The sequence below is a fragment of the Larus michahellis genome, chromosome 11 (assembly GCF_964199755.1).
Source record: "Larus michahellis chromosome 11, bLarMic1.1, whole genome shotgun sequence".
NCBI classification, from domain to species: Eukaryota; Metazoa; Chordata; class Aves; order Charadriiformes; family Laridae; genus Larus; species Larus michahellis.
In genome coordinates this window covers 15,785,406-15,810,533 of record NC_133906.1, presented here as the reverse complement: position 1 = coordinate 15,810,533, position 25,128 = coordinate 15,785,406, and the positions used below count along the sequence as shown (strand labels likewise).

The following is a 25,128-nucleotide window of genomic DNA, read 5'->3' as shown; positions in this document are numbered from 1 at the left end:
TTAGCATCGTGCCGTGGAGCGCTGAGCTCCAGCTGTTGGTGAAGGTGGCTGAGCATCAGCGGGAGGATGCACACGGCTGCCCTGGGCTCCTTGAAATGTGTGACAGCGACTGCTCATGAAAATACCACCGAAAAATGGTGACAGGCCAGGATCAGAGAGGAGAAATGCTTTGCCATTCCTCGCTAGTAACCATTAGACCTGTAAATACTGATCCAACCAAATCTGACCCCCCTCTCCTCACTAGTCATCAGATGGTCAAACTGGGCCATCAGGCAATTCAAACCAAACAAAAAAACCCAAACAAGCAGCATCAATCCCTTGTCATATTTATATTTTTGATTTTATTTTTAATTTTTTTATTAAAAAAACAACCATTATTAAAAATGAATCATTTACTGGAAGGCTTCAGCCAGGGAGAACTCTCATTTCGATCTCGTGAACAAAACGCAGCACAGTTAAAACCCATAGGCATAAACAAAACCCAATAAAAAAAAAGAAAAAGAGAACAGCTCAAACCATAGCTTATAATTATGCAGTTTCCTCAATGTCAATAGAGAGGCTTTTGTTAAAAGCCTTCAATTCAGAATTTCATGGAAGACTTTTAAAACACAGGGGAAGAAGGAAACATGTGCTTGTTTAAAAGAAAAAACAACAAAATAAACAAAAAAAAGCCCCCCAAAACAGGAAAAAAATTGCTTGGGTAATGGTTAATTAATTCAACAAATTTACTTCCTCCAAAGGAATCGCTGTTTGCCCAGCCATAAAGTTGGCGCCCAGTGACGTATTTGCTCAGAAAGCTGAACATACGCGATACCCGCCAAGTCATTCTGGCCAAAATTTCCCAATTCTGGCACTGCTTTGGAGGGGGGTTTCAGTGAGATCATACCTGGCTTCCCACGTGGGGAGCCTGGAGTTTGCAGTGCCAGTAGGTACCACTGGGAGCCTGGAAAAGGGGCTTTAATTCAGCCCCTTTGGGTCTCCCCCAGTGAGACAGCACCAAGGTGAGCCCTGAGCTTCTCTCTGAGCTCCTGAACCAGGGTGCAATTAAGCACCTGCCCTTGTATGAACATATCAAGCCCAAAACTGGGTGTGTTAAAAATTGCAAATTAGTGACTACTTTGTAAAAAAAAAAAAAAAAACACCAAAAAAACCCCAACCAAAAAAACCCAAAAAAGCAAACCCCAAACCTATCCTCAGTGTGGGAACTTTAAGGTCGAAACCAAATAAAAATGGTCTTAAAATATATACATATATATATGGCTTTTCATTTTTCCTATCCATTTCATTGGAAGCAAAAATAAATTTAAGGGTGATATTTGGTTTTTAAAAACGATTCTGTCCTTCTCTTTAGCTGTCAGCCGGAGCGGATGGGATGGAGGCGCTGCCTGCGGTTGCTCACGACGCGGCTCAGAATCCACCCGAGTTCTCTTTCATCCTCGCGAGTAACCGGGAGTAGACGGGTGCTGCAAGGAGAAGACAGAGTTGGGTGGGACAAATACACAGCATCTCCGTGTCCCCTCCCCTCCCGGTTAGGCTACATCTTTGCTTGGAGCAAGAAAACAGAATAAACTTCTCTTTAAGGGACAGGGACGCGCAACGGAAGTTAGAAACAAGCTAGAGAAGATGTTTTACCTAGTCGAGGATTCCTCTGAGAAACCTGCATGGGAGGAAAATACAAGGTTTGCATAAATACAACAAATCTCCGACAGCTATAAGAACAGTTTGCATGTCAATATATTTACCCCTAGTCTGCAAAAACTATGGATGAATGACTCTTCATTATTGGAAGATGACATATGTAGTACCGTGCCAAGGTTACATTCACAGTAGGCTTCATGTTGCAAAATGTATTATTTCTTATATAATTAAATCATGTAAGAAGAGAGGATTGGTCATTCCGTGAAACACATGCACTCACTCTCTTTGGAAGTCAAAACCTGAATGCAACATTATCTTCCAATCGTTGTTACCAAGATGTAATTTCAGTAGTTCTACAGTGAGAGATTTTTTTGTCTTTTACCTTGGATAATGCAGATGCCTGTTTGAAGATTTCTAATGCGGGATCCGCAGGCTCGTCACCTCTCTCTTGCGGCCTTGAAGCTACGGGTGGGACACAGATAGCATTGAAATACTCTTCAAAGCACACAGACTGCTTCCTTCTGATATTTTGGAGGGTGTGTTGAAAATCCCAAAACAGATTAATCCTCAATAAACTGAAGCAATTGCCACGTGTCACCTCTCCCTCCCAAAGCAGCTCTGCCGTAACGGTGTAGCTCTAGATATTTCTAACCAAGGACCTACCCTGAGGCTGTAAAACAGAGTTCACAGCGTAAATCACACCATTCGTGGCCATGATATCACTTTCAGCAACCGGCTCCTTGTTGATATGTATTACGTTGTTTTTCTGTTCAGAAAAAGAAAAAAAAAAAAGTAGAAAATGAGAAACTTTTGTCATCAGTGGTTTCCAATTTTATTAAAAAAGCCCTCATTTTGCATTCATTCATTTACTGGATGGCTGTAGGCGTTTTCATTCCTCTTGCCAATTAAGGAGAATATAAAAACAAATCACAGCCTGAGCAGCTTGTCCTGGAGTGGCTGGTGGGCTTCGGGGCACGGACTTTCTCCATGCCCTGGCTGGGAATGCTGTCCCGCGGCATCGGAGCACAGCCACCAGCTCCCTGGCGGCAGCGGGCGCTGCTGCTCGTGCCAAGCAGGATGGCTGTGGGGACGGCATCAGGAGAGGGCAGACCAGGACTGGACACGGGAAGAGCCTAGCACACAACTTGTCCAACTCAATGCCCTTGGAAACACTGGCCTTTCCATTTTCATTCCGCATTTTCTTCCTTACGCACAGAGTGGGTCTTGAGTTATTTATTTTCTGAATTTTTTTTTTTCCCTCAGTAGAGGATCCTGTATTTTCTTAATGTAGTGCAGAATTTGTGAAATGAAATTATACATCTAAATAAATCCCGCTGTGTTAAAGGAGCCCATGCCGAGATCATTTACGTTACACTAAAAAAGATGTGCTAGCAGAACAAGCCATTCGTTTAATTTATTTATGCTTTTTCCCTCATGACTCAGGTTTAAATTTATAACAGCTCCTGGAAATCATTTGCAATTGGCCTTCTGGGGAGAAAGCTGAAGCAAACCACATTTCAAGACTGCCAGCTTGTTGAACTGAACACATGGCAACAGTCCCTCTGCAACAGCCCAGAAAACCCTGTTTGGTGGGTCTGTGCACACATTTAGAAGAGGTTCCCACACTGTCCAAGTGCGTGCAGACATACTTTGGTCCTCGAGGTGGACAGCTAAACACAGCCCACAGCCCCGCTGACCGCGAAACCCCATCCCAGGTGACTCACCATGCTGACTTCCAGTTTATCTCCCTGCATGGACTTCAGCCTCACAAGGGCATTGACTGCGCCGCTCACCAGGATCTCATCAGCCACGTGGAACTTGAGGAGGTTGGCAAGCTCCTTGGCATTACCTGAGGGAAGAAAACATTTACATTTGCAAAACAGCATCAGCCCTTGCTTCCCGTATTTCATGTGCTGGAATGACTTTGCATGGAAAATACCATAACTTCCTGAAAGTGCAAGGCAGGACCTTGGTTGGAGCTGGTTAGGACATTGAGGCCATCAGGATCCCAGCAATTCCAGAAGGAAACTCTTCCAATGTCCCACCTTGGTACATACCAAACCTGCCCTGTATATGAAATCCCTCTCTTGTTTTTTCAGTCCCTCATTCTCTCACTGTGCACAGCATGAACCTGCTTCTGTTGCTGCTTTCACTTCCCAAAGAAGTCTAGGAGGGCAAAAAAAAAGGCCTATGTGAAATAAGGAAGCAGATAGAGCACACTGGGTATTTGCAAACGTCAATCCTTCGCCAGCGCCAGTGTCACTTGGCAATATTCCTCACGGCTGAAACTGCAGGATTCCCGGGTAGGAAGGGGAAAAGCGCAGGAGAAATGTCACTAATGGCTCACAGATTGCTGGCCTGCTCCCCACCCCACTGAGTGTCTACTCATCTAGCTGCGCTTTGAAACAGACCTTAGGAAGATAAGATGCTTCCCCTTCGCCACCTATTTTCCAGAAGAGGCAACGATGTGCACAGCACGGGCCAGCAGCCCTCCTCCATCTTCTCCGTTAGAGGATGCAGTGTCACTGACAAAACCCACAAGCAGGCGATGGGGAACAGCTAGTGCAAAGATGGCCTCCATCTACAGAACCAGAGCAGCTCCTTCAGCAAGGGGGACTTTTTGTTTCACTGCCCATAACTAAATACGCTGTCAGCTTTTTTTTTTCCATTGCAGTTTTTCTAGGGTGGCCCCAGTTCACACTGCACATCCCCACCAACATGATTCACTTCTTCATCAGGAGCGTAAGCTAAATATTTGTGTGAAAAAAGAAGAACATCTGAAGTGGCCGCATCTGGGATACTTCACTCCTGCAGCCGTTTACAATAGCGGCAAAACAGTTCTGAAATATTTATATATTAAGCACTAGTCTGGACGTACAGCCTGATACTACCAGTTCCTCCATCCCTGCACTTAAAAGGATAACCAGCTACCATGGGCAGATGCTTCCCAAATTATGATGTCAATGTTTGGTTGGGGTTTAATGACGAGAGGACATTACACTCAAATACCTGGCATTGTTTCCAACCACAGCCAGTTTTCAACATGAACAAAATAAAAGATCGTGCTGCTTATCCAGAAGAGCTCTATTAAACTTTCCCATGCATTTTTCCACACCCAGCCTGCACGCCTGTGCTTTTCAGGATACTGATCTTCGTCTGTGCTAGACTGGGGTATTTGTTGTCCTCTCAGGATCAGACTGGACTTCCTGCTTTGTCCACGTACACATAGATGGAGCAACAGCTCCATCCTTTAATACTTAAATTTCATGCAGTGTAACTTGAAGTGGAATCTGGACCATGTTTTCTATTTGCAAAACTTCCCTTAGACACCCTGATCCCATGTGGTTGACTGCCACATTCTCACTTCTTTCACCCCTGCCTTGCAAGGCAGAGATCTCACTGGTTCCTCTAGAAACACCTGAGGGTTATCTTGCTTACACCAGCCAGCACAGCCAAATTTAAGTCATAGTGAGTTTGCAGCACAAACACGTGTTCCAACCACAAGAAAAGTATAAGCCCATGCCCACGCTTTGTGTGAGAGTTCAGTGCCATCCTCAGCTTTTGGCTGGATAGGACTTATCCAAATCAGTTGTGTAGGAAGCCCATGCTTCCAACACACTGGGTCAAAGAATGAGATACGTCAGAAAAACTTAGCCATTCCTCCCACACCATGCCAATAACTCACAGCAGCTGTTCATCTAAACACTCTGAAAATGCTCACCCATTAGTTTGTTCAGTTCCCCCTGGGGCATGGCTCGGAAAGCTTCATTTGTTGGAGCAAACACTGTGAAGGTACCTGGCCTGTTCAAGTTCTCCGTTAGGCCTGCAGACTGGATTGCAGCCACCAACGTACTGCAAGACAAACACACAAAAAATGCTTCACTATAAATTACTTTTGTTGGTCTTTGCGCAATTGCGTGTTGTGTTCAAAAGAGAGCTGTGAAGTTACAATTGCAAAATCCTGCTGGGGTCCAGCAAATCACAGAATGATAGGATGGTTTGGGTTGGGAGGGACCTTAAAGATCATCTCGTTCCAACCTCCCTGCCATGGGAAGGGACAATTACCCAAATCAATTAACCAAAAAGTTGATTAGGTAGGAAATGAGCCTGTGAGGTCCAACCAGAACATCTGAGAAATAGCAAAGCAAGCTGGGAATGCTGAATCCTCGGGGACCAAATGGTAGTGAGGAGACAGAGAGGGCTGGCCACAGCAGCTGTGATGGGCAGAGAAGGCTTTGGAGCCAGCTTCTGACTGTATTAAGCGGGACCACACACTTGGCTCATAGCTCATTGAAGGGTTATTTGAAGTCTCGCTCCCTATAATTTAGGCATGAGACCATGGTTTTGGATGCTCTTTCTATCTTAAAAAAAAATATAAATATATATAGTCATGACTACAACCCATAATAAATGGAAACTGCTTTGCCAGCTTTTCTGCTCCTAGCACTTAGGAAGAGCAGAAAGGTCACCTGAAGCGATGGTCTGCCTTGAGAACATCCATCACTGTGCCAGACGGTGGAGTCAACATTTTGTCCACACTAAACAGGGTTCCAAACCTTCCTCTCTTGTCATGGGCAGCAATGCAGGCGTTTTCAATGCAAAGATTCTGCAAACAAAATTCCACCAAAAAAAGACTTTATTCGCATATGCTTCAAAAGAGAGATTTTTATACTTTCCACAATGTTCAATTACACTTTTTACATGACAGCCATAACATTACAGACATCAAGCATCATTCAAGCAGTGCACGCTGCAGGAACTTACATTGCGGTACACAAAAACTCTCAGTTCCCTGTCACCCAGAGTCTGCAGTTTCTGCCCATGATAAAGATATTTAGAGGAGAGCTGGTCTCTAACAATGTGGTTCAGAAGCAAGTTTTTCATGTTGCTGTCAACGACGGGGAGTCTATCTGCAGCAAAAAGTATGGAAAGAACCAGTGATTCACTTAAAATGACCATTGGGATGCTAAAAAAGTGCAAATAGAGAGTATTATCTGCATCAGGTTTTAATTTTAAAGCTAGATGCCACTGCCTATAGCTGAGGCATTTGAGTGAGGATTTCCATGCTCCTGCACTGAAACATGGCTGAAGACTGTTTGAAGCAGATCTGTGGCCCAAACTGACGAAGAAAGGGATTTACTCCCCGGTTTACCTTTGAACACATCGTTCACTGGGGCAAGGAGGGTCACTTGCTCACTGCCAGTTAGATGAGAACTGAGACCAGCTTGTCTGAAAAGGTCCGTGGACTTGGAAACTTCAGATTCTTGTGCCAACTCAAACAGGGTCTTAGCTGAAAAGAAAAGCAAGATATAGTAACCTTGCGTTAAAGGCAATGCCCCCATCACTACAAAATATCTACACCCTCTAAATCCAGTATTTCCTTGGCAAAATAGACAAAAGGAAGGCAACAGAAAGAAAGATGCAGAGAGGCACCAGTACCTGAGTCTGGGATCAGCAGCTCATTAACAAAATGTACGACACCGTTGGTAGCCAGGACATCCTTGTTGGCAATGATGGGCTTCCCGTTGAGGGTCAGCTCTTCCCCACTGCAGCCCACATCCAAGGTGGTTCCCTCCAGAGTCTCCATCGTCAGGCCAGCGATGATGGCCTCAGCACACATGGCTGACTTCAGGATGTGATGGTTCAGCAAGTCTGGAAGAGAAGCAAGTGTCTTAGGGAGCTGGAAAAATCATCTATGAAATTATTGCATCTTTTAGGGGTCCTGTTCAACAGCAAGGGCCTCCTGTACAGCACTGCATGGGGCTCCACTCCAAAAGATGTGAGTCATTTTAAATTAGGCTGGTTTTAATTCAGTAGCCTGGGAAATTAAGTGCTTGAAAAGAGTGATTTTTACACACCTTTGTCAACTTCAACAGGTTTTGTGTGGTTATTTGACTCGTTTGTTAGGGGGAGTTACATTGAATAGATGCTAGTTTTCTTGCATGTTGCTGGATTGATAGCACATGTAGGAGTGCTACAAGAAAACTTGGAAAAGGGACTGCTTCAGCCCCCTCCTCCATGTCTAGATAACACTCTCCCTGCCACGTCTACACATCTACCATGTCTACATCCAAAGAAGTCTTGGCTGTCCAGTTTCAAAAGCTGGAGTCTGTCAAATGTGTTTACTGCAGCTGTTGTCAGAGTGTATCAAGGAGCTGTTCAGATGTCCTTGAGAAGGAATTCAGAAGAAATGAATACTCTTCAGTCTCTCAGTGGGCTCAGTAAACAAGCACTTACCCCTCAGGGCTTCTGGGTCCCCCAAGATCCTGTTCAGTGTTTCTCGTGGGATCTTCTCAAAGGCTTCGTTGGTTGGAGCCAGGAGCGTGTACTGGCCTTCGCTTTCCAGCAGGCTGTTGAGGTCAGAAGCAGCCACAGCAGCCTTCAGAGCAACAAGAATAGAGGGTAAAAAGCATTCAGCCAGAATACAAAGGTCAGCAACTTTGTCCAGGCGTGCACACTAAGGGACAGATTTATTACGGCTTTTATAATTTCAGACGACTTACAAAAAATCATGAATAGCTTCTTTCAGCCCTTTGATGCCTTTATAAATTTGACCTGGCCCTGTGGTTCTCTTGTGCTCCAGAAATTTGAGTACAAGAGCCCTTTTTGGCAAGACCGAGTGCTAGTTCGAATACCATGATATGCCTGGAAAGGGTCACAGGACTTCCAGTGAAGAATTCAGATCAGAACCCACAGCTGGCTAACTGCAAAACCCCCGTGCTTTTTAAGTTATTCCTTAACTTGGCAGATACCGAGGCAAATAAATTGGTACTCATAAAATCTGAACAGCTAATATCTCCTGAGGCTAAGATTCCTGTAGAAGAGTGAGAAGCCAGACTCAGTCTACATCTCTACTGACAGCGATAGCAGGGGGGCAATTATTCTCATAAAACCCTACTTGCGCTGATATCAAACACTTCTCTTCCTAAAGCAAAATAAATTATATTGGTGCAAGGATTTTTATCAGCAGCTTTAGGGTCACAGCACCTAGGCATTAGCAAGCTCTTCATGATGATCCACTGGGAGTGGGATGACTGACCATCTTCAAGGAGCCCTGGAGCACGCGTGGGGTGGACTCACCCGAAGAGTTTCCAGGCTTTCCTCAGTCTCAATGATCTGCTGGATGCTGTTTGTCGTGGTGGCGATGACTTTGTCGATGACATGAACCACTCCGTTGGTGGCATGGTGGTCAGCTTTCAACAGCCTGGCACAGTTCACGGTCACAATCTGCAGAGGGAAAGAGCCACGGGGTGTTACGGGCACTAAACCAAGAAGGTAAAGCAGCCTCCGCTGGTTTTCTATTTCAAACGCAGCGAGCGCTGTAATATTGAATCAGCAGGAGCCGAAATGTGGTTTCCTAAAAAAACACACAAAGAATGAGAATGCTCTATCAAGAATGTTTGAAACAGTTCATGTTTAAAGAGCTTTGAAAATAATCAGTGGTTTTGTCTACCCTGCATCATCAAGACTAAGAAAATATGCAAAAGCCAATACTTAGGCAAGCTTAGGCAAGTTATATAGCAATGGGGGCAACTTCCCTGCAACAGCATCGATGAAACTATCTGCTTATAAATGTTATTTCTGAGCTCCTTCTAAATACGTATTCTAAATCAACAGCTGTCAACCTAAGCATTACAGAGTCCTGGAGGTCCAAGGACACTGTGGGAGGTGCAAGGCAGCAGAAAAGCAAGTCCGCTGGGGGTAGGTTTAATACAAATGCCTTACCCCGTTGGGATAGTGGTGAATCTGGATAGGCAGGTCCTGGTACATTGAGTTTAGTGTTGTCCCGTGTTTCAGATCATCCGTGAGGACCCGTTTGTTCACCATGTGGTAGCGAAGGGCATTGAGCAGCTCAATGTTAACATTACTGACTAAGGAATCCAGAGTTTCCTGAAAAATCAGAAAAATTCATTTTTCAGTGCTGAGTGCAATTAAGCTAGTTGTTAGAGAGAGACAAGAGCTCTGGCTGCATCCGAGGTACTTCCGAGGCGGGTGTGTGTATGTGTGCATATGTGTTAAGTGATGTGTTCAGCCTTAAGCCGTCTGTGCAAATTAAGAGCTCTGACTTTCATAACTCTTTATCTTTTCCCTTACAACAGCAGGAAGTAGCTCTGGCACCCCCATCCCTGGCAGACAAAGGGATGATGGCAGCAAGCTCCAGCGTGGGATCACTGCATCGAAATAAGCAGCAAGGCAACAAAAGGCATCGCTCAGGGCCAAGGACAAATACACCGCGAGACCTTCCCCAACAGCATTGTCCTCGCAAGAGGCTCAGCTGATGCAGGTTTGGGGTAGAGGCTTGGTAGTGGGGATAGCCAAAAAGATGCCCCCTCCCTCCCCCAGTAGTTGTTCTTACGTCTTTACGGACAAGGGATTTAAATGAGGGATGTAACTGGGCAGGGCTTGTACAATCTGGACTCTCCCCTGTTCACAGAGATGCTCTGCTAGGGTCGGAGCACCAGCAGGACAGCGGTGACGATTTCAGGAGTGGAAACTTCACAAGTCACAGAGTGAGAAAATAAAAACCAATATGAAGGAAATTTATATGTAATTGAGCATAGGAACACTCTGCTGCAGAAAGGCATCAGTGGCAACAGAGGCTCCAGGTGGGACTGGCTGCTTGTGCAAATTAGTCAGAACAACCAGAGTGGTAAAGCAAGGGTCAACAAGAAAAATCAAAAGGGATGGAAAGTCTCTTGCTGTGGGTCTTATTGCAATCCCTCGTGGTAAGAAGGCGGGGAAAACTGAATTAGGTGATTTTTACGTCCACCCACTGCAGAGTATCCACATCTCTCTAGGGTTAGGTCTTTCAGAAACAAAGCTCTGGAGCTGATGGACCCGTACAGTGATTCCCATCCTAGAAATTCAGTCTTTCCCACATCAGGACTGTGCCTGTTCTACTAGACAGGAGTAGATCCAGACCCCGGCAGAGCTGGATCTCCACTAGAGAAAGCCAAAGGAAGAGGAGGAAGAGGAGGAATTTTATCTTACAGCAGACAAGGATGCCCAGGCCTCATTACTCGGGGCAAAAATTGTAAAACTTCCAGGTCCTTCGATTTCTGGCCTTAGGTTAGACCGGTCGGAGTAGAGCTGCGTGGTGGCGGACCCAACAACTCCCAGGGTTTCATAGATGTTTGAAAGCGGCAGCGCTGAAAGAAGAGAAGGTTATGCTCCCAACACATCATTCATCCTTCCCGCACTGCGCTGAATTAAAGGAGAGCTGCGAGTGAGAACACTTGGGGAAATGAAGCACGTCAGGGAACTCGTATCTGTTCATTAATTAGGTAATAAATAATCATAGCCTGACAGCTCCGGCCTCCATTACAGCAGCGTAATCCAGGGTCTACTGCATCTCTGCAGGTTTAAATGGAGTTACTCTGGATTTATATGGATGTGAATTGAGGCAAGGAAAGGTGTTCATTGCTTTCACCTAATCCTTGTTTGTACTCAGGCTTTCGGTGTTTGGAGCCGGCAGCTCGCCGCAGGTCTCGGTCTCCACTGGCCCATCCACACCAGCCCACATGGTTAACTGGGCGGCATCAAACTTTTGTGGAAGGAAGTGTTCAGAAAGCAAAAGCAGAATATGTCTTTCTTCAATAAACCCAGTTAATTCCCTCCCAACCCCCACCGGTGGCTGAACTGTATTTTCTCCTAAATGCAGTTTTGCTAACCTCATGCTTGCCAAAATAAAAATGAGCAGAGATTGGCAGAGCTGTCTGCTACTCTATCATTCCTTTGTATCGCATTTCCAATACTGCTATATTACTTGTTGGAATAAGTAGTTCCCCATGGCCCTCCTCTGCTTGATTAAGTTTAATTATAACCAAGGCTTTAAGTTGTCTGGACCATTTTGCATGCTTTGGAGCTGATCTGGCACTCAGCTCGTGCTCTGCCGAGTCCGTTTTTGACTTGTTCATGGCAATATTGTGCACAAATTGCAAAAATCAAATCCACTTTGAGTAATTTTCTAACATATCCCTTTACTAGGCAGCTGTATAATTTTAAGAAGTCTAAAAAACGTCAAGCGTATTTTTACCAGCTGGGCAGCCTTTTTCTCCAGGAACTTTTTCATATCCAGGACAGCACTCGTAACTGATTACCCTGGAATAAGAGATGGATATGGCAGATTAACTGATGGCGTCTCACTGCTTTTCCCCCTATTTGCTATAGTTGTGTTTCCATCCATATTTGGTGATGGCTCTAAGCAGACTCTTCATTAGAAATATAGACTTGAATAAAAGACAAACCACAAATTTTATCTCCTTCAGGGCTGCATGTTGCCAATTTCTCCCCAGAAAAAAAAGCAGACATGATTTCTTTTCAAAAACCACACTTTCCAGGAGACTTTGTACAAACAGTGGATGGAAACCGAGGGCACGGTCCCAACAGATAACCTACGTGAGACAATGCAAGTGCTGGTTCCTTTGGGCACATTTCCCGCGGGATTTGGGGATCTCCCCGGCTGACTGCTGCTGTCACGTCTGATCACTGTTTGGGCAACACACTACAACTCCGGTACGGCTGCTTGACCAAACCAGCCAAGCGTTTCCCCTTCATTTCCCCCCATTCCTGTCCACCACCAGAAATTATTAGCTTACTTATGGCAAAATCCACAAGACAGCCCTGGAGGGGAAGGAGCATCCTTAGTCTTGGGTGTTGTGGCAGAAAGGCTTGCGATAAACCCTGCAAGGACAAGCCTCACTGGTGGTGGAATGCGCATCCATGGGCATCCCTAGGCAGTACCACAGCACATCCATCTTCACTAACACCGGATACATCCGTATACCCTCAGCACAGCTTTTCCTTCTGGCTGGCAGCAAACTGCTGCTCTGACCAAGCACTGATCCCCCAGTAAAACCACAGGGGCTGCAGACCCCATCCTGGGGAGTCGGGGCCATCCTGCAGATTTGCAGACCCAAAATAAGCAAGAGCCACCTGAATGCTGCATCCATCGTCTGCAGCTCAATGGGAGATAAAAGTCCTCTGATTCTCAGAGTTGGCCATTTGAGAGAATATGTTTTGATATTAACAGGGGGGAAAAAAAAGAAAAAGGAAAAAGAGAATCGATCCAGAAGTTGTCCATTTATTTCTCACAGGGGATTCTTTCACCTATTGCTCTTATGCTTGGTGTGACAGGAGCGAGGCCATCCGATCGATGGGCTAGGACAGGGAGGGAATAGGTGTCCCTCCCAAAGACAAGCGTTTCCTCTGTGCTCCCGGTTGGATTCAAGACAAGTAGGATACTGTAGCGCCGAGCCTCAGCGCACTCACTCAAAGAGAAAGGAAAATCCTCAAGCTTCAGATATTTGTCATCATTTTACCACTGTTAACAAACAGTGGAAATGCCTGGGGTTTAAGAGGGAATTCTTCGGGGTAATTAAGAGCCAGTAAGTGAAACAAATACCTGCTTTTCTGTGACAGAAGCAAATAAATTCTGTGTCACGGTTTCCTAAGAGAATTACAAAGCAAACCCAGACTGATTGTCTAGACATTATATATTCCATGTGGGAAAGAGTTTGCCTAAAGCAATCCCTTCCTTTGACTACTGGAGATCTTAACACCCTGCTGCTCTGCTTTCCCCAACCCCCCCCGTCTCATGTTCATTAGAAACACACACTTTCTCCCCCCCGCCACTTCCCTCCCCTACCTCTGATTTTTCTTTTTTTCACCCTAGAAACTAAATCCAGTCTAGACAGTTCCCTTGGTTCAGACCTGTAATCAAAGACGAGGAGCTGATTAAAGAGAAATCATTCCAAAGTTCAGCGTAAGTAATTCCTGAGTGCTGACGTAGGCTTTAAAAGGCTTATTTATAGATCGATTGGAGATTAATGAGCTGTGACGAAGGGGCAGGACGCTGATGCTCGCCGGCTCGGGGCTGCCCCAGCAGCCAGGCGCCTGCCGGGAGGGGAGAGCACAGGAAGGGATGGAGGAAGGGCACCGGGAAGGGATGGAGGGACGGCACCGCTTGCTTCTCAGCAGGTTCATGGGCATCTCCAGCACCACCCCACAAGGGAAGCGAATGGCAAGGAGCACCGAGGCCAGTAATGGGGCCAGCTCCACCCGTGCAGGGGCTTATTCAAGCCCCAAGTCTCACTCACCCACTGGAGTTGACAAGCCAGCATCATCTGGTGCGCGTTTTGCATGCCAGCATTTTGAGTTGAGCACCAGGAATCTTCTGCAAAGGGCTAGGTGAACACAGAGGTGCTCAGCCAAGTGTTTGCACCTACAAGGAGCAAGGGTACTTGGCTTTCTTGCGCCCACAAGGATGGGGTTTGTAAAAACAGCTTCAGCCATTTTCCCTCCCATGGCTTGTGGTCTTGGTGGAAACACAAGCCCACCCAAAGGCACATGAGCAGCATTTAAGGGGTTGTTCAGGGCTGGGCAAAGGGCATCCTCCCAGCTAGTCCCACAGCCATCTCCAGCCCTTGGGGAGGAGGAGCATGGCCATGTTTGAAGGCTGCTCTGCCCCACTTGCAGGACTCTGCATCCCGATGCTACAGGACCCTACACATCCATATGGGAGGAAGGCTGCTCCTTTGACATGTCCTCCTCCAGTTGGGTAGGAAGCACAGTCTGGTGACCGGGGAGGAGTATTTCTCTTGCACCGCTGGGGGCAAACAGCTCACAGGAGAGAACATGGAGCACTCGCAACCACTGCACCGTGTACCGGGTTCTGCACAGAAGCCTTTGGAGTTGCCAAGTCCATCCCTGTTTCTGGTGCCTGCTCAGCGGCTACAGACTGCTACACCGGGACACGGCGGGTGCCAGTGATGTGGGTTAAATAAGCAATGCCCTCGTACAAAGAGCATTTGTCATCCACTCTGCAACGCCTCTGCCCACAATTTCCTGACCTCCTCATTGAGTAATTTTGAGTCACATCTCTAGTTTTTCAGCCGCTGGTTTTGAAACACTGTATTTCTTAAATGTCTATCTGTGCCTGACTGCAGAAGCAAGCTCCCTGGCTTTTATTAGTCATTGTTTCACTGCTGTTGCAGTCTTAGAATCTGAAATTAAATTTTAAGTGCGTTTTTCAAGGTAATAAAAATAAGCTTAGGCATATATTAGTGCATAAAGATCCATTTGTAATAATTTCCTGTAATAAAACCCATATGTTTTGTTTTTGTAAAATAAGTGCCAGAGAGTAATTTTTTTTCCTGAACTGAGGAAAGTACATCAGACAAGAAAAGGAAAGTTAATTTAAAAGGAAAAAAAAAAGGAACATATTTAGGGGAAACTTACTACCACTAGTTATTCCTCAAATAATAATCAAACCCCAAATTTCTGTAAGTTGCCTTTTCATTCTCGAGATAAAAAAGTGTTTAGGGACACGTTCAATTGCAACACCAATTCTGGAAGAATGAGTCCAGTGCATAGGGAGGTAGAAAAATATAAAAGAAACACAAGCACAACGATGAGAATATACTCTAAATAAACTATTTCTTTGGCTTTGGAATAACCAACAGTGGAAAATTACCTAATTACCAAAACAATCTTGTTTCAGTGCTCATTAAAATCAAAGCAGTGTCAGACGTGTTGCCAACTGCCTTATCTCACTTCATCAGCAAGTAATGCAATGATAAAAAATGAACATAAATTCTCTATCTAATTTCTCCCTAACTCTGCGAGCCAATACTTCTCAAAGAGAAGAAAAACAAAGAAAAAAAAAGCAGATAAAGAGCTAAGACTCCTCTTCTGATGCATGAGTTGAAATTTCCACTGAGCACATCCAGCCCCAGTAGAGCACTCCACCTCCACGGACCAAAAGGTGCTGCTCAAGAGGAAAGCCTGCAGAGCCTACCAGCCTCTGCCTTACAGCCGTAACCTATTTGTTTCTGGTTAGAGCTATGGAGCAACTCAGCACGGCGCCTGCTGCACCCCAGGGTGACTGTGAGCGCTCTCAGACGTGAGCCTGGAGCAGCGACCGAAAGCTGATGTACCCGGAGACAAGACCAGGCACATCCAGGTCTTTTGAGCTGGCTTTTCCTTGCTGCTCCAGTCGCTCTGCAGGAGCTCAGCTTTGCTTCTCTGCAGTACCTGGTCTCTCACTGATCTCCCTCCCTCCTACCTTTTGAAACAGTGCTCAGGGCAGGAAAAGAAAATAGATCAAAGCAGTCAAAACTGTCTTCCTAGAGCCAGGTATTTGTACCTGCAACACACATCCAACTTACGGCACCACTGACCCTTTCAGCAACTGAGGAGGATAACAGCCAGGTCAAATGTGAAGTAGGTGAGATGGGTCAAGCATCCTCTATCCCAGGACTCCTCACAGGTCAGAAAAACCTTTTAGGAGGAGGAGGGCAATGACCATGCTCATCCAGCTCCACCATCTTGCCTGGGCTGATGGAATGGATCCCCCTGCCAATAAGAGGACCCAGCACACAGCTTCAGGAGAGGACTTCTGACTACGGATCCCAAACAAAGGCTGGATCCACCCGGTTATGGTGATGAACGTGCCAAATCCTGACTCTTTCTGGGATTTAAAGACAGCTGGTATTCTCAAAACCTCTCGCGGACCAGCTCAGTCCCACACAATGGGCCAGTTTCGAGGGTTCATGCTGAGCACCGTTAACTGTGCCCACGTACTCTCTTGCGTGCTGATGCACTGAGCGTGGCACAGCATCAGGCCTCTGACACTGGTTTAAGAATTTGACTGCTGCAGCATAACGCATCATGTCCTTTATGGCCCAAATGTCTCCTGATTGTTTCCATACACCAGGAACGCCACGTCCAGTGGGAGCCATCATCAGCAAACATTTGTAATCAGAGCTGTCCCAGGGTCCTCCAGAAAATGTGAGTCAAGGCACGTGTCTTTTGTTCTGCACAAGCACTGCTAACGGGCAAAGTAGGGCCCAGGCTCAAAAATGACTAGGAAGAGAGAAAAAGACAATAACACCCATTGTGGAGATGATGCAAAGCGAAGAATAGTGAGCAAATTCCATGTATAATGGGAACATTAGCTCATAGGTTAACAGGCAGGTTAACGCTGTGTGTGCTTTTCTCTCAGCGATGCACCATTGGATTAGACACTTGGGTAAAAGCAGAGAAAATGAGGTTAGAAGGGATCACCCCATCTCCTCAAATGAAATCATGAAATATTGCCAGATGCCAGTTGTTCCACCTCTTTCTGGAGATAAGCAGATGAGTTTGTCTCTGCCAAATACAGCTGCACACTTGGGTTACTTGAGTTTAGTTTCTCATTTGCTTCAGAGCTCAAGAAATCCGTGGCTGGATTGCTTTGCCTTTCAGTGACTCTAAGAGCAAAGCCGTCCCACATCTGCCGCTGAGTCATGTTTTCTTTGGAGACCTACTGAGCTACTTTGTTATCAGAAGGGGCAATGATGATTCCATATTGCCATTCCATAATCTTGTCCATTTTACGTCAAAAAAGCCACCATTCGGCCAACGGGAGACCCTGAACTCTAATCACCCGGGTGAAGTCTTCCCAGATTTGGTGGTTTTGTAAAATTAAAGGGAGGGACTTGGGTTTTTTTGGTTGGTTGGTTGGTTTTTTTTTACAATATTGCCTCTCCTTGGTTTTTTTTTTTTTTTTCCTGTAAGGACAATTGGACATAAGGGAAACCGCTATACGTGTTTGCTATACGGTACCTCCTGCAATATATCCTCCTGAAGTACAGAATCTTCCTCTTTCAGATGAATTAATGGGTAGCATGATGAAAGGCTGAAAGCCATGCACAGTGACCACCCTTGTTTGGCGCTCCTCCTCACAATACCAACATCAGACACATGAAACAAATCCTGACGCCCAAACGAATCCCATCACAGCCAAACCCGTAAAGGCAATGAAAATAAAAGCCATATAGGTCATGACAGTTCAAGATCTCAACGTCTGCTGTTTACTACAGAAACAGAATTTATTTAATGTGCAATAAAGAACAGCATGTTGCTATAGATCTAATTACATATTACATTGGACTATACCAGAAACACATGAGATGATTTTCTGCTGTTTGGTCTTCTTGACCGTGCAGCTCCAGGACCAGACCTGGCCCACAGCTCTGCTCCCCACGGCCAGCGCTCCCCAGGGCATCTTCGCGCTGACGTTGGGTAACGTGGTGGTGCGTGCTAAAGTGTGGGCCAGCAAACGTGTCTGAAAGCCCAGTTTGGCCTACTCCAAGGAAAAAGATTCTCTGCTCCTGATCTACAGCCTGGCAGATCGTCAAGCATGCAGATCCTTAATTATCTGCTGACTACATCTTTCAAAAGAATGTCCCGAGGCTGCTTACACAGATACTTTATGCAACAGCTACTTGAATATTATTGTTTGCACTTTTAGTCGGGGAATTGGCCTGCAAGTCTAATTAACTTTCCTGGTGGAGTCATCAGAGAGTGTTGGCTAAAACCGACACCTCTTTCCCCTTATTTCTGTTTTCCCTTCCAAAGCAAACATGTCTAGATGAATTTTATGTTCCTTCCAATATCCATCAGCTCTGGGTTGCCTTTTCCCCTGCCCCTTTTGGTTTTTTTTTAATCTAGGCAGCATGGAGAGAGACACAGCGAAGTACTAGAAAACATCTGGTATGCACTTCATTACAGCACTGAGAGCTATAGAAGTACACATAGAAATGCAACTAGAATAAACCGTCAGGGTTTGTATTTACATGGTACTTTCCATTCTTAACATCTAAGCATTTTAGGATCACGTTTGCCATTTGAGAAAACAAACAAGGCACAAGTATTTCTTCGAGAGTAGACGGCTAAAACAATTCTTAACGCCTATACGCATTAAGCCCATGCCGCGGGCTCTGACATCCCACATCTGTCACATCATCTGCTTCTCCCACCCAGCACCCACCTCCGCAATGGGGTCTCTGGGGAGACCCTGGCCGGCACTCGGGTACTTACGTTGACTTCCCGCAGATCTTCCTCTGGTACCACTGCTTGCAGTTGGTGAAGTATTTCCTGTTCGTGCCGATCAGCTTCTGCACCGCGCACACGTTGGGGCTACAGGGGACGAGAAAGCAGAAGAGGGTCTGGTAAGCCTCCCTCCTTTCGGTGCTGACCCCCAGCACGGAGCCAGACCCCACCTGACAGCACCCGAAAAGCCCTGCTCGGGTTGCAAAGGAGGAAACTTAGTGCTGCAAGACAACTTGCTAGATCTGGCTGTATAATGACTATCATGACGTGGAGGAAGCAGTGAAAGGGATCTCTCTTCACTCTGCTGGGGTATCTTTTTCTTCACTAAGTGCAAAAATCTTGACTTCTTTCCGTGTTCCACCTCTCACCAAAATAGCAAGAAATTAAGTTAAAAATAATACTTTGGTCAGTATTTCTACGGCGAACAGCTACTTACAATTTGGGATCCCAGCTAAAACCTGATAAATTTATGCAATAATTCAAATCCTTCCAAAAAAAAAAAACCCCATTATTTCATTGTTTGGGACATAAAGAAGGACAGATATTTATCAGCCTCTGGACCAACCTGCACCAAAACTGGAACGGGTACTTTTGCTGTATCAAAACGGACTCGGCCCATTCTGGACATGGATGCTGAGCTGCTGATGGGGAAAACGAGAAAGTGGCACTGCCCACTCCAGTTTTGACACACCAGGTATGACAGCACAGATTGACAGTGGCTATCATAAGGTACCAAGAGCTGCTTCTCAACCAGAAAAGTAGACGCTTGGCATTACATGTGTGACTAACCTCACTGAGAGCTGACTGCAGCCTTTCAGCTTTCTAAGAAGTGGTATCACAGTGAGCAAAGACGTGGTCAAACAGGAGTTGGGAGTTTACTTGCCACTGGTTTGGCCAGCACAGCATTTCCCTGCTCAGCCTGGCTCACCATCTCCATGGTTTGTGGCCAGCAGCCCTGGCCATGGATGTGGGCAACACATGGCCAGCGCATGAGATATGATTTATGGATCCGGGTTGTGAGACCACCGACTGCCCCTGGGCTTGAGCCAGAGGTGCAGCAAGCACCCAAGCAAGCTGGGGATGCTCAGGTCAACTGAGACTGGATTCCCAACAACAACGCCATGTCCCAGTTGCGTCAGCGGCACCAAAAGTATGCGCAGTGTTGGCTGCCAGGCAGATGGAGGGAAAACAAATAATTAAGCAAATTACATAAATCATCACTTCAGCCCATCAGAAGCGCTCTGCACTGTCCAGGACAGAGTTTTCATTTGCACAAATGAAACTCCGGATGGGGTCTGGAGATGCTGTTGTAAAGGTCTTGTTGGTCTGTTTAGAAAAAACAGACAGCAGCCTGTTTCCCGCTGGGTTTGACCGAGACGCTGCCCGCTTGCCTACCAAAATTAACAAAAGCAGAATTTGCAGCCTGATCACCAAGTCTTCCTGCGGCCGTGCTTGTTTTTCACTGGCATCCCAAATTCGGCTCTCTCCAAAACGGGCCAGCCCGCCCATCATTAGCATGAATTAACACGAGGGTCTCCTATATGTTGGCTAAGTCCAGCAGGAGTCTCAGCGGGAGCTTGGCTTGCCTTCAATGAGCCTTTGTTGATGTGGCTGCTGCAGGGCCCTGCGGAGGCAGGATCCAGCCCTGGCACCTTCGTCCTGCCCCGAGGGGAAGGCGAGGGCCCATGGGACCCCGGGGGGAATTAGGCTCACCGTTTCCCTCGTTACTGCCATATCCAGTAATGGTGGCTTGTTTCTGCATGAAAGCATTTATTTCCCCCTTTCTATATACGAGGTGAGGGACACGGAGAAAGAATCAACTGAAAAAAAAAGTTAGAAATCACAAAGCCAAACTTTCAGCTGGTGCAGACTGGCCCAGGCTCAGTAATTTCCATGCCAAATCATCACTTAGAGAGACGTCTGTGCTCTCTGACTCAGCCCACCTCGGCTACCCCGGCCCCGCCGCGCCGAAATATGGTTCCAATTACATCGAAATTCCAAACCTTGCCTCGATTTCAGCGTCTGGCTGACGGCAGTGGACAATCCCTCTAATATTCATCTTGACAAGCCTGGCTACCGAAGGACTTGTTTGATCATTTCCCCCGTATCCCCAGGAGCAGCCTGCCAAGAAAACCCTTGCGCCTTCAGGACAGTATTGAACCCGGCGCTGCCTTGCTCCCTCCTCCCTGCCTGGGACCGCAGATCCGTGGGACTGCTGCTCCCTCACCGACTAATCGGGGAAAACGTCTTCCCAGTTTTCCCTCAGTGTGGAAAAATTCCCCCCCCCCGGGGCCGTGTTATCAATGATTCCCACAGGCAGGCTGTAGTAGCGGCTCCCCGCAGTGCCTGTTCTGGTCCTTTGCCCAGTCTGGCTTAAAATGAATTTGTCAACACTCTCCCCTCTCCTCGTTGGAGTTCATCACCTCTGCCATGCCGTTCCCAGCCAGCCGCGCTGACTCGAGGATAAAACTGCCTATTGTTCCCTTTCAGCTGAAGCCTTCCACTTGGCAGGCAGCAGCTGGGAGCTGCTGGGACAGGGGCTGCCCTTCGGGAAGGGGCAGAGAAGAGCAGGATCTACCATACAGCCCCAGCTACCTGCCATAAACATGTCCACGAAGCTCCCCGGCATCACGTAGTGCCCACAAAACCAAGTGAGTTTGGGGAGAGCGCGCCTAGGTTTTCGCCTTCAAATATTAACGTTCCTTATATACTTCTCAGCTCTTCTCCCGGACTTGACCTGATTCACTTGTTAAAAAAAAGTTAATTAAGACGTACAAGTTTTGCTGCAGAGCCAAGCTCTGCCACCCAACTTGCTCTCGGCTCAATAGGAGCATTGATGGTGGGGGGGATGCTCACAGCAGAAAGGGTGGCAACTCTGGTTGCACATCCCTCCGGAGCTCCCTCCTGCAAGCAAAACAACCCGCCTCACATCCAAGAACTTTTTGGCTGGTTTTGCGTCTCTCTATCTTTTTGGCACATCATTAATCGATGTTCAAAATTCAGTTGATGTTTAAAAATTAGCTGGGTATAAATTGCTCTCTCTGTCAGAAAGGGACCAATGAGCAAAGTGCTGTGGCTGGATTTATCTCAGCGTAACTTCACTTCATCTGGAAACCCCGGCATACTAATTCCTTGCATCTCCCAAAGATTTCATGCACCAGCATGGACCACCATCACATCTTACCCTGTGTTTCTATTGATTGTACCGGCAGCAACAGGCTTCTCTCTGCAGAGATGAGTGCACTGATTTACACCGGGACTGCACTAACTTGCCAAGTCCCAGCAAATTTCTGCCTCAGGGCTATCAGCAGAACTGGATATTTACCTCGTTTCAGATCACGCAGAGATGAAGAACAAGACTGACTATATTTGTACGCAAATCACTGTAATTCTTTCATTATAGAGATTTTACAAATAGACATTAGCCCAGAATTTGTCTGCTGGGTTCTGTACCCGATTAGACACATACACAGCATACCCCTTTTCATAAATACTGACCTGGATCCCTGCCAGGTAATGTATCAAATTGCAATATTTCAGTCTTGGGGGTTTTTAAAAGCGTTCCATGACCCTGCCTTCAGCAATCCATTTAAATGGAAGCTACAGTTCAATCAATGTCACCATGGTGAGAGACAAAAGCCAGCTGAAAGGTCTGTAGTCCTTTCACCCTTCCTAATTCCCAATAAATTTTAAAAACAGTGGGAACAACTATTAACCTTGAGTTAGTTTTCTATCAATGAAGACTCAAACTACTCAATCCATAACACATTGTCCATCTAGAGAGGTCTACAAGCTCTTTTTTGGATATTCCTTATCTCAGAATGTTTATGAGTAAATAAGTGATTACTCATGTCAAGAAAACTTTCAAGACTTACTGGGGGTTCCAATCAAGAGTAAGCTGGTGCCCACTCCACAGAGACACTCCTCTGACATTGAACCAATTTTCTTTCTTTTTCTATAAATTCATGAAAACGATAATTCCTTCCACAAAATGTTTAACTGCGCAAAATCTGAGGTTTCCCCACTCCACCCTCCCCCGCGTTTTCCTTAATGGGGATAGAGCGATAAAGAATCATTGTGGAGTCTGAAACGACATCTGGGATATTAAGCATCCTGAGAGAGAGCAAGGAAGTTATCCAAAGAAGAAAGAAAAAAGTGATTCCAGGATGAAAGAAAAAGTCGTTATCGGAGGAAAAAAGAAAAAGTCGTTGCGGAGGAAGAAAGAAAAAGCCGTTTTCGGAGGAAGAAAGCCCCCAGCCAGAGCTCCCCCGCGGCAGGGCCGAGCTGCGGGATGCCCCGCACCGACCCCGGCCTCGGCGACGCCTCCGCACCCGCGCAGCGGCCGGAGCCCGGCGGTGCAGGGAGCCGCCACCCCCCGCGGGACCGCTTCCCACCGGGATTTGTGCAAATACAGGGGAGAAAACCGTTTCCCCCCCACTCTCATTCTACTTTTCCCCGGGGGGGGTGGCGGGGGGCCGTCGGCCGGCCGCGCTTACCCGTGCTGGCGGCCGCGGAGCCGGCTGTGCTGCAGGACCTGCTGGTAGGGGGACTTGGCGGCGACGGCGAGGCCCAGCGCCAGGGCCAGCAGCAGCAGTGTCCGGTTCGCCATGGCCGGGAGGCGACGGGACGGGCCGGGACGGGCCGGCGGCGGCCGCGCTCCCCGTTAAATGCGGCGGCGGGGCGGGGGCGGGGAGCGGCGGAGCGGCCCCGCGGGGGGAGCGGAGCCGCCGCCCGGCCCGGCGGGAGGGGAGGGAAGGGGAGGGGAGAGGGGGCCGCCCCCCGGGAAGGGCATCCATCCATCCATCCATCCGCCCACCCATCCGTCTGTCCGTCCGTGCCCCGCCGCTGCGGGAGCCAGGGGCGTCCTCCGTCCTCCCTTCCAGCTCAGCGTTTCATCCACAATCGCTTCTTCTTCTGGACTTTTTTCCTCCATCCTCCCCCCGCGCCAGTCGGGACTCAGAGCGGGGCGATTGGACTGACACGCTCCGGGGGTCCCATCCATCCCAGCCCCTCTGTGACCCCCCACCCCCCGCCCCAGGAGCTTTCCTGGCTGACCTGCCCCACAGCCTGGTGTTAATGCCACCCCTGGCACCCTCGCCTGGCACCCTCTCAGCGCCTGCTGGCATCACAGCCCCCTCCCAGCATTATCCAGCGCCGTCAGGGGTCACACGTATTGAGAAGTTTCTGGTTCTTTTGAAACCAAAGCAGGAGCAATAAGGCTGCCGTCGGCATTCCCCTTGGCCAGGTTGCTTGTGTTACATACGGCCCAGGGGTGAGTTTTGCAGCGAGCCACATGCCACCCCATTGCTCTGACGTGTCACAGACACCAAGGTGCTGGTCCGCCGTGGCCAGAGGGACAGATGCCCAGGAGCCAGCCGTGGCATCGCAGCCATCCTAACAGCTCACGTGGGAAACCTCCGTTCCAACCAGAGGGGTGTTTGGTGCATCTCCGCTAATGGCAGCAGAGAAGCCAAACCTCACTTGATGCTGTCACTGTGCTCGTCACCATGGTCTTCCCAGGAGAATTCCCAAAGGGGCCAAAATGTGGGCGAAGCACAAACTGAGGTTCCTTGTGCAACGCCATGTGCAAAGGGGCAGGGAAGACTGAAGTCACCTAGCTGCCAGTTAATCCAACCTGGCTCACCGCGGCATCCCAGTGTTTGCAATGGATTTGCTCTGACTGGACTGACACCAGAATTGAAGGGTTCTTTCCTCCCTAAATCCTCCTGGGAAGAAGGAGGGGTCCTTTGTGGCCACTTGCCCTCAGGGACAGACTTTTGCAAAACCCTCCTGTGGCTTTGCAGACTGGGCAGTGACCAGAAAGGGCAGCTGCTCGGCAAAGGATGAGGATGGGAATTGAAACGTATCCAACGAACAGCCACCAAGCCAAACAGAAGAAGTCTTTAGCAATAATAAACACTTCAAATTTACACAGATTTTTTTCCCCACAGTAAATAAATCTGATTAGTGTAAACAGCATTAACGCTTCTTGGATAAAATACACAAAACCATTCCTCAGTCGGGTTTCCTCTCCCCGGGGAGTGCCTCATTGCTGCCTCCATCTAAGTGGGTAAATCATGAAGTCTTACCTGCAAAGGCTCATGACTCCTGCCTAAAAGACAAGAAATAGAGGTTTTGGGTCTTCCTGAGAAAAAGGTGAGGTTTTGAACCCTCTCAGGTATAACCCAAGCCTTTCTCAGCGGCACCTCTGTAAAATGGAAGTATTTTATGAGTGCCTCCAGTGCTCTCTCTAAAAGGGAGGAGTGATCTGCATTTTCCCCAGAAAGGGGTGACTTGGTTCCCTGGCTCTGGGAAAGATTTAGGGCTGTGAAGCCTGATCTGATGGATGTGCATTTTTCCAGGTCAGAGTTAGACCCCTTGGCCCCAGAAGGGAACAAGCCTTAAAATTCACTCCTCCGCCAGCTATCATAATTTATTGCCAGGGAAAGGCTTAAAGCTCCTAAAAAGTGAAACAAAAAAAGGAGGGAGATCACAGCAAAGGCATTGCCAACTGCTGAGTGCTTCAAAAGCAGCGGCCGCTTGCAATTTCTCTGCGAAGAACAGTGAAGCTCCCACATGGTGGCAGGACCAAGCACCTGGACATAGGCTCCTGCC

The 25,128-nt window shown here is 47.4% G+C and overlaps 1 protein-coding gene across 1 annotated transcript; it reads right to left on the bottom strand.

Moving 5' to 3' along the window:
* Positions 1 to 314: 314 nt before the first annotated feature.
* TGFBI (transforming growth factor beta induced) lies at positions 315 to 23,181 on the bottom strand. The gene is made up of 17 exons (XM_074604236.1): positions 23,010 to 23,181; positions 18,502 to 18,600; positions 11,675 to 11,739; positions 10,630 to 10,787; positions 9,364 to 9,528; positions 8,719 to 8,865; positions 7,876 to 8,017; positions 7,078 to 7,290; positions 6,791 to 6,928; positions 6,403 to 6,548; positions 6,108 to 6,244; positions 5,360 to 5,490; positions 3,363 to 3,487; positions 2,302 to 2,404; positions 2,021 to 2,100; positions 1,633 to 1,657; positions 315 to 1,463 (listed from the first exon to the last, which is right to left on the bottom strand). The coding sequence occupies exons 1-17, from the start codon at positions 23,120 to 23,122 to the stop codon at positions 1,408 to 1,410; spliced, it is 2,043 nt and encodes a 680-aa protein (XP_074460337.1). The 5' UTR covers positions 23,123 to 23,181; the 3' UTR covers positions 315 to 1,407.
* Positions 23,182 to 25,128: the final 1,947 nt, after the last annotated feature.

Bases quoted from the DNA above. Each gene is read 5' to 3' on its own strand.
- TGFBI (XM_074604236.1), bottom strand. From the start codon at position 23,122: ATGGCGAACCGGACACTGCTGCTGCTGGCCCTGGCGCTGGGCCTCGCC. The intron at 2,405-3,362 runs GTGAGTCACCTG...TTTTCTGAACAG, and splicing joins ATAAACTGGAAGTCAGCATG to AAAAACAACGTAATACATAT. The intron at 1,658-2,020 runs GTAAAAGACAAA...CCTCCCATGCAG, and splicing joins AGGCATCTGCATTATCCAAG to GTTTCTCAGAGGAATCCTCG.